Genomic DNA, 10,000 nt, shown 5'->3' on the forward strand with positions numbered 1-10,000 from the left:
GCACGAAACATTTCACAGTGTAACTGCGCCTTGAGTGAACGAGGTGAGCAAAATCACGTAAGACTTACAACTATGGAAAGTTATATTTTGAGGTGGTGTTTTCGTTTTTGTTCCCTTCGTAGATCTTAAAGTCCCTTATAATAACACAACAAAGTAAATCATATTTATCATGGGTTATGCGGCTCATTGTCTGGGCAGTTGCATAGCATTTTGTTACAATGCTTCATTAGCAGAGGGCTGGTAACTTGTATTTAAGAAAGAAAGCAATGCGGACCCAATGATGAAATCAGTCCGTTTTTCATATACATGGTTTCAAACAATATTCAGAAGAGTTAGTGCGTTTATTGTATCATTTGTATGTAGGCGCTTATATATATATATATATTTTTTTGCCTTCTAGAGTTTCTGTATTTTTGCTTGCAAAGAAATAATAAGGGTCGTATTGACATACCCCAACTATGGTTTCGCTTAGGGTGTTCCGGGCAAAGCGCCAATATTTTAAGCCGCCAAGGTCTCGTTTAGGGTTCCGCAAAGAAACACAGAATTACGCGAAGAGAAACAGAAGACAAATTTTCTTTTTAACTTGTTTTTAGGGGTCAAGATTTCCTTAAGCCATGCCCAGATTAGTCTCCTTCAGGGGTTACAAAAGCTTGCGCCACGCCCAGATGGTCTCCTTTAGGGATTAAATTCAAAATTTCCGACGAGCATCCCCGTCTCTTCCATATGGGAGTCCCCCCCCCCCCCCCGGACTTATTACATGGTAAATGTTTTATATTCGTTTGAGCAGGGAAGCAAATTAGAATACAATCGCAAATTCGCTATCCACTGCATCAATTTTAAAGTCTGAGATTCCTTGCCAGAACTTGCGGTTAAATTTGAAAGAAACATTGCGCGCAAGTGTTTGTACGAATTTTATTTGAAGGAGCTGGCAACTGCGTCATTGCAGCCATCCTACACCGTTTTGTGTCATCAATGAATACGGCCACATGTCTTATCAATCAGTTGCCGGAAAAAATACGTGCAAGCCGCTGTGGCAAATCTCTATTCGTCATTTCGCGAAAGCGAAAGAAGAAGTTAGCTTGAAACTGCACACTAGTAGATGATTCAAGTTGACGCTAAAAGTAAGAATATTTTGCGAAAGTAAAGAGAGTTTTAATGGTTGTCGCTTAATTTACATGAATTATGCCTAGTATGTATATTGAATCACAGGTGAATCGCTGTTGTTAGTGACATCGACTTGGAAACGGTTTGTCGATTGATGGAATTGGATTAAAATTCATTTCTTCAGAAAAAGTAATGTTATGTTAAGCCTCCATATTTCCTCAGTTTTCTTTCGAGACTCAAGGTCAGTAAGTTGCGGATGAGTTCGGAGAGGAATTTTACTCAGCACTTTGTCGTCCTGTTATCCCAATTAGTTCTTCCATTCCCCCCCCCCCCCCCCAAAAAAAAGCAATAAAATAATATAGTCGGTTGAATCATATCATTTTTTTTTTCTAATATCTATCTGAGCTAAGTCAGGTTTATAAGCAATTTTAGCTCCGATATGGTTAACACGAAAATATTTATGATTTTTACCAAATTCAAAACGAATATCAAACTCGTATGTCTAAGCATTTTTATGAATACCTTTTACGGATTAAAAATAATGCTATAACTCATGGGAAGTCAAAGCAGCTAACGATGATTACAAATCCTTGGCGTCAATATATCGTGATGTGACTCGTCAAAAAGCGAAGATTTCGGCCTGCCAGAGTTTTGATAAACCCACTGAACTAAAATCATTTGAAACATGTAATGCGTCCGGATCAAGAAGGAAAAATGTTTATTCTTTTTTATATAATTATATATTTTTTCATAAAGCCTTTTAAGATCTTATGTAAGGAACTGGCAACTGCGTCATTGGAGCCATCCTACACCGTGTTGTGTCATCAATGAATACGGCCACATGTCTTATCAATCATTTGCCGGAAAAAATACGTGCAAGCCGCTGTGGCAAATCTCTATTCGTCATTTCGCGAAAGCCGGGAACTATTATAGAACCGATCTCTGGAAGACGTTAGCTTGAAACTGCACACTAGTAGATGATTTAAGTTGACGCTAAAAGTAAGAATATTTTGCGAAAGTAAAGAGAGTTTTAATGGTTGTCGCTTAATTTACATGAATTATGCCTAGTATGTATTTTGAATCACAGGTGCAAACACTGAAGACCCTAATTTCGAAAACGTTTTCAGTATCTCTTCGCTGTTGTTAGTGACATCGACTTGGAAACGGTCTGTCGATTGATGGAATTGGATTAAAATTCATTTCTTCAGAAAAAGTAATGTCATGTTAAGCCTCCATTTTTGCTCAGTTTTCTTTCGAGACTCAAGGTCAGTAAGTTGCTAATGAGTTCGGAGAGGAATTTTACTCAGCACTTTGTCGTCCTGTTATCCCAATTAGTACTCCCCTCTCCCCCCCCCCCCCCCCCAAAAAAAAAGTAACATTAAAATAACATAGTCGGTTGAGTCATATCATCTTTTTTTTCTAATATCTATCTGAGCTAATTCAGGTTTATAAGCAATTTTAGCTCCGATATGGTTAATACGAAAATATTTATGATTTTTTACCAAATTCAAAACGAATATCAAACTCGTATCTCTAAGCAGTTTTATGAATACCTTTCACGGATTAAAAATAATGCTATCAACTCATGGGAAGTCAAAGCAGCTAACGATGATTACAAAATCTTGGCGTCAATGTATTGTGATGTGATTCGTCAAAAAGCGAAGATTTCGGCCTGCCAGAGTTTGATAAACCTACTGAACTAAAATCATTTGAAACATGTACTGCGTCCGGATCAAGAAGAAAAAATGTTTATTATTTTTTATATAATTATACATATTTTCATAAAGCCTTTTACGAACATATGTAAAGAGTTCTCGTATATATTACATCTATAAAATTAAAACAAAAGAGGGAAAATTAAACTTTTTTGCCTTCATAGAGGGTCTTCAGTTGGTTATGATTCTTTGCAGCAAGTCCTCCAAACTAACAATGAAAACCTTCGTCGACGTCTTAGATCTTAAGGTCCCTATTTATCTTTTCGCGGTGGCAATTCGGCCTGACAAACTTTATCAAACGAGTTGGTTTGAAACCCAATTTTCCTGTTTTACTCTCCCTTCGACACAGTACCAGAAACTAACCCCATTCATTCGTTGAGTGTATAATTATGTGCCTTCTTCTCGTATTAATGTTCTTTCAACTCACTTGATAGTTTAAACCTTTAAAACCCTATATAAAGATAGCACACAATTATTTTATAACGCCTCCAGTTTCCAAATTAAATGTTACCGTTTTTTGATCGATGAGATAAACTGCCAGCAGCCTGAAGTTATAATACTGAGCAAACTATTAATCAAGGCAGACGAACACTTTTGCTCAGCCAAAAACCTAGTAATCAGTTTAGAATCCTGGCACAATAGATGGGCTACAGCGCCACGGGGGCGAATATTGTTAGACAGACACTTTCTCGATCTGAATTCTGATAGAGTATATAACCTACACAGCCCTACATGCTTTTACCATTTAATTCGCTTGGATCTTCCACAGCTGTCATTTTAGAAGGAAGATAATCTTATTTCGTTCCCGAAAACAGGAATTCGTTTCAACGTTTTAACACTAGTGATATCTTAAGTTAAATTGCATGCTTATGTTTCACTTAATTTTCTTCACGCTTCAAGTGCTGTTACGTTAAGTTCCGTTGATTGTGTGTTTGGGGTGTTACAGGGCTATGGTACAGGCATCCTTCGGAATGGAGTCACAAACCCCAAGAGGACGTTGTAAGCGACAGCTAGCCCTACAGCTTCTTAACAAACATCGTTGTTTCCTTTATCGGCTGAAACGCCGGAGTACACTGAATAGAAACTTACCCGAATCGTGCTCCACAGAATACTTGCAAGCAAACGACGATTTTGTAAACTGCAAAATTAAGGTATCAAGAATTAAAGCACCGTCAGGAAACCAAGTTCATTTTAAGGTAAATTGAAATGCTGCAAACTCACAGATGCAATGATCCAACAAAGTCAGTTGCAAACTCACCGTTAGCAAAGATAACGTAAAACAAACTGCCCAAGATACAAGACACATTTTCTTTCTTCAAAAGGACATTTTTTGCTTTTTCAATTTCGAGAAGTTAACACGCTGGAAACAGTTGATAGCAAAGTTCGCAGACTTAACCTTTAACGTTCTTTCTTCCTCTGTGTTTTTATTAGGCAGGAGAATTTTTCCTACATGTCCGTTCGAATCAATTCATTTGTTTAAAAAGTCATCAATATTTAATGGTATTTTCCTCGATCCAACAGCTGCCTTTTCAAGCCTTCATCAAGCATCGTTTTTTGTTTTTCTCTCGGTGGTTGGCAGGCGCCAAATTCAATGAACTTTCATTATTTTGTGTAGAAATATTGAAAGAGGAAATAATTTTGTGAACAATTCGAACTGAAAATTATAGAATAGCACAGGGCAGTTCGCAGAGCTTTATCTATTATTCAATTCTCAACTTTATTGACTGTGTACATTGGAGCATGTTTACTTTTGTTATGAGTTGTTCGGAATAAAACTATCATTTTCTTGGAAAGATTTGTTGCTCTTGGTAGTATAATGTCGGTGGAAACTGCAATGGAATGAATAACCTGTGACTGTGACATCAAAGTCATCCCTTGAATTTAGAAGTTTTTGTAAACTGGATAATATACATAATTTATGAGGTTTAACACCTTTTTTTAATCTTAAAAGCAGTCTCGGTAATCAGTCACGAATTCTTAATAGAAGAATGAACTTACAAGGTAATAATTTATTCTCTGAGTTATAGCATTGAAATAGACTTTTTTGCGGTTTCTACCGACTCACGTTTGTCAGAAGTGAACACGTCTTAAACTGCGCTAAATATATGGGAATTTCGCCGACTTTGAAACGTCGTAACTACGTCAAAATTTGATGCATTTTGATGAACGGCGAACATCTTAAAAAATATGAAAATTATATTTGTGAAGTACACTAAAATTCTTCAAGCTGCAACAGACCTTTTAATTCAGTGCGAATGAGGAGATTTCAAATGCCCAAATTTGGACATTGTTCCTTGTGTAATATTTTTATTTTCTGTTGGATGAATGATGCATATTAGTATGTTGAAAGGTACTATTAAATTTCGCAAATCCGTCACTTTGCAGCGGAGTTATAGAAGTTTGAATTTTGCCGAAATTCTTTATCGGGAGCAGCACACAAATCGTTGGGTTGACTGACCGTCATGAACTTTTGTACTAGTAAGGACGCGCTTGCCCGTCTTCGCCGCACGGTCCAGCGCACGTGCTCGGGTTGCAACCACAAAGAGCTTATATAATTAATTATTTATTAAAAACTGAACTACGCATATCAATTTCCCAGTATTTTCATTAGCTCGCCGGACACAGCGGACACAGGCTATCAGTTCATCCATGCATACGGCGAGAGCAACTGAAATTCAGATTGACCAATCAGAATTCTACGAGAGGGAAAAATTGTGTCCGACGTCACCTCAATTGTTCGCAATCAAAAGGCCAGAAAACCATTTAAAAGATAGTAGCAACTGGGTTGCCAGCGAGCGAACATCAGATACTAGTACTGTGCTTCGGCTATTATTTGTGCTTTTTCAAACTATTTCAGTCTAGTATTTTCGAATGAAATGAAAGAAGACGTGAAAACTGTATTGATAATGTATTTATTTGTTTACTTTGCGAAAAAAGACTTCAGGACGTTCGCGCCCAAAACGTTCCTACGTACAGATATTTTTAAACTTGCCACGAAGAAAGGTAATGATCTACTTTTGCCAAAAAGGCAAAAAAATGGGGGGTCACCGTGCTGTTTTCGAGATTATGAGGTGCACTTTTAGAAGCTTGCGTTATTTTAAGACGATCTTAGCTTACAACTGTCAGCAATAAAAAAGCTACATTAGTGAAATTTAGATCAGGTAAACGTACTCAATTCAACATAACTAATATAACTTAACACACTTTTGCAGCTGCTGTCTTTTTCTGAGGTGAAATAGACCATGAAAAACGACACATACTAGTCTAAGAACTTCGGTAGCACGAGAGCATAAAAGGCGAAATATTTGTAATTTCTCACGTACAGATTTTTTTTGTTTTTTGTTAAAATGGCCAAATCATGAAAGAAAGTGATCTATGGAAAGAAAAATGGGGGTCACCCAGCATTCAAGAGAGTAAAGCGATTGTTTATTCTCACTGTCACGCCATTGCGTGACATTTCCGAGAAGCCCTGAGTCCACAGCTATCCCATAATGCCGCATGCTTTCACGTTCCATTCTTGTGGAAAATGTTTGCACCTTTAGCATCGTGTTTACCTTCGTGGTCTTCGATGCATGGCATGTGCGTGACATGCGCGAAAAAATGCGCAGTTGCAATGGGCGCGAAACGTCCTTAAATGGCGTCCTTTAACAGGGTAGATTGACAACGTCATTTACGCACAGAAATGCGCTGTTTCCGGTGAAAGGGCAAATGATTGACAGGATAACACAGTTTTGACTGCCACGCGCACTGCGGGCGCGGGTGCCGTATGCACAGATATACCTGCTGTACCTAATATGGTCAAGGAACGCGTCAGCAATAAACACTTTTTCAGCGCTGAGAAAAAATGCCCGATAAAAGCCGTTTTGGACCGGAATTGACCGGTGTAGAAATTGATGTTTAAGACGACAATACTACCCCCGGGAACACCACGGGCTTGCTGGATATGAAATGATTATAGTCAAATCGGCGCTACGCAGAGCTCTCAAGTCTCACGCATTGAGATTGAGTCTCACGCATTTCGATGCAATCTCAAGCTCTCACGCCGACACGACCATTTCTCACGCATTAAGGTGATTCCTTAGTAATAGAAGTTGTCGTAAGATTTTCTTTAAACTTTTCTCGATTGTTCCCTACATTATGGTGACTCGAAATTTGCAATTAAAAAAATAGGTCACTAAGCTCGTTTGCGAGATATAACTTACTCAAGTTACTCATTTAATCATTGCGACTTCATCTATGAAGGACTAGTTTGTTCCATCGGTTCAGGATACGTTTTGCAGGAACAGGAAGCACAGCTTTGACGTAGTTCTTGAAATAACAAAACAGGTGAATTGTATTGTTTAAAAGGAATGATTTAATGTTTGTTTTATGGCACAGGCACACGTCTAGGGAAGGCACTGACTACAAATATTCCGCGGATGCGTGATCTCGAGAAGACAATTTTGTGTCCACGAATGATGGCTACGAATCCTTTTTTTTCTGTAACTTTTTTTCTGACGTAAATTTTTTAACAATTTTTACAGCACAAAGAGGACGAGTAAGAGAATAAAATTATGCCAAAAAAAAGATGGGTCACCAACCTCGTTTAGGAGAAAACAGAAAGCAAACCAAGCTCGACCCCTCGACAACACGTCTCCCCAATAGCGCGGTTTCACTTTCACTGTCGGACTGAAATGTTCTTTTAATTAGCATCATTAAGGCTATCACTCGACTTTTTGTTTTGCGAGAGTCTAAAAAGTTTCTTGTTTTGCTCTTTACTGCTGTGCTCTGAAAACGGCCATTCTCCTTTCTAGCGAGCTTTTTTTGGCCACTTTTGATATATCAATATTCACACATGGCTACGAGTCTTTATGGTTAAATTTAAACATTGTTTTGTTTAGAAATATCCGTTGAGACTTGTGAGACAAAGAAAACAGAGCTGAGCCGTGGAATTTGACCATAAAGCCTCTTAGCCATGCCTGAATACGAACGTGGCCTACGCTGTGTTATGCGCAGAACAGGATGCGCAGTGCAATACTAGGAAATCACCTTAATTAATTTAAGAACGAGAACTACGTATACATCAATTATATCCTTCGGTCTTTTTTTGTTTGGCGCTTCAGAAAGGGGGAAATACTGGCAACCAGGAACGACTGTGTATGCGCGTATCTTTGTATCCACTCTCAATATTGGCTTTCTAACCTCGTGTCCAACCTTTTCAGGGGTACGGCTTGGATGTGGCAGGGTATTTTGCAGTTAAGCCAGAAATGTTTTGATATTTTTGTTTAATGCTATTGTCAAGCAATTTTTTAAGCCCAAAACTGTTGCCATGGTAATGGAACGGCGCTGCTAAAATTCTCTCTAAAATTCAGGTTTTGCCAAAACCTAGTTTTTTATTTTACTTCGGTAACCTTATTAAATTCTCTTACCAAATATGTAGTATGAAAAAAAAGAATCCAGTAGGACTTGAGTTATTTATGACATGCAGTTAGAAGATGAAAATGAAATTCAGCTAGATAATTTTTAGTTTAATTTCCCTAAGAATGCAAAGAAACGAATCTTACTTGTCTCAAAACTTATTTCCTCTTCTCCCGATTTTAGGTCACATTTTTATTTGCAGTCACTCCACAACTCAAGCATTGCATGTGTGGCTTTATATGTGTGCCCTCAGCTGAAAACCCTTTCAAGCTTCCTTAAAGGGGCACTGTTATGCTAAATTTGCTGTTTTTAGGTCAAAACTGGGTAAAAATCTAAATTTAGTACAACATTCCTGACAACCAACTGAGAAGATATGAAATGTATTTACAGCTATTCATATTTAATTTTTGGTGACTTTCTGAAGACATCATCTCCAAACTTGAAAAAACTGGCCAGTTTTCCATCCTCTCCATAATTGGCTGCAAACAACAAAGAATAGCTTCAGTGCACTTCAATGGTTATTGGTAAGAAAACTTCAGCACTATTTTTTGGTCTTCGTTGATGCAAAGACGTCTTTTAGTGTTTTGAAGTTTGACTGAAATAACGTGACACTGCCCCTTTAAGTTTGTTTTGAAAAACTATCCTTAATATGGAGAATATCATTTACAGCTCTTCATTTCATCATAGGGCCACGCCCCTTTTTTTTTTTCCTGTTTATTGATTTATTTGTTTACACCGTTACATAGCATTTCCAAAAAAGATTAATTACAGGCACTGCTAGAACATGCAACACACACACGCACACACACACACAACCACAAACAAAGACTAAGCAAATTTTATAACACTAAATTCTAAAGGAACCGGGCATGACAAACAGAAAATACATTTTGCAACGGATACTCCTTCAAAATTCAATAGGGCCACGCCCTGGCTGGAGGCTGTGTGCTTGGTTTGGCATGCGATTACCGCATCATGGCTGATGGACCCAGAATCGGTCTTGTAGAAACAGAAGCAGTAAGTTAATTATTCACTAATGTATATTTGTGTCAATCAAAACCATTATTATTATAATAATTAAGTATAATTTTAATAGTTATTGAAACAAACATGATAAATTATAATTATTACATTATGTTATGGTGTACATTCAGTTAAGTGAGACAGTTGTTTACCTGATCCCACCCATTCTTCCAGCAACTGGGGCCCAGGGAATAATGTGGCTGAAAGCGTCTTGATCTGTTACTTAGCCTCCACAGATGACGCCTATGACGCGGTGTCTTGGAATTAAACCCGGCAAATTGGTGTGAGGCAAGTGCTCTCACCACTGCGCCATCTTAGCTCCCCAAATTTGGATATATTCTTTCATTGCATCTTATTGATTCAACACATCCCTTCTTGTTTTCCTTCTCGTTACAGGGAGTCTCCCCACCTTTCTGGTAAGCACTCCAGTTTGATTTTAAAATAACCATCCTTTGTCGATTTTGTATAATTATTGTCAATGTCACTACATTTTGAGCGCTATTTCTGTTGATTGCAACGATTTATTGAATTGAACTGTAATAAAGTAAATGAAAGCGTGTTTGCAGTGTTTCAACTGATTGGTCAGTTAAGTTGATTGTCATTTAAATGTCGCGGCATTGAACGGGCTTTCCTCAATAATTTTGCCCTTAATGTGATAAACATGTAATCGCAATGTGCCCTTGGGTCCTCCATGCAATTGCATATACTGATATAACATGCAAATCCATGCAATTCCTTGTTTGGTTTGCTTATTTGTTGCA

The 10,000-nt window shown here is 37.8% G+C and overlaps 1 protein-coding gene across 1 annotated transcript in view; it reads right to left on the minus strand.

Annotated features, from left to right (window-relative positions):
• The window catches only part of LOC138014094 (polycystin-1-like), an 80,681-nt gene extending 76,389 nt beyond the window's left edge, over positions 1 to 4,292 (minus strand). Inside the window, 2 exon segments of the mRNA XM_068861122.1 lie at positions 3,909 to 3,957; positions 4,078 to 4,292. Coding sequence (XP_068717223.1) covers positions 3,909 to 3,957; positions 4,078 to 4,125 — 97 coding nt within the window. The 5' untranslated portion in view covers positions 4,126 to 4,292.
• Between the last annotated feature and the right edge of the window lie 5,708 nt (positions 4,293 to 10,000).

This window comes from Montipora capricornis, chromosome 8 (genome assembly GCF_036669925.1).
Source record: "Montipora capricornis isolate CH-2021 chromosome 8, ASM3666992v2, whole genome shotgun sequence".
NCBI classification, from domain to species: Eukaryota; Metazoa; Cnidaria; class Anthozoa; order Scleractinia; family Acroporidae; genus Montipora; species Montipora capricornis.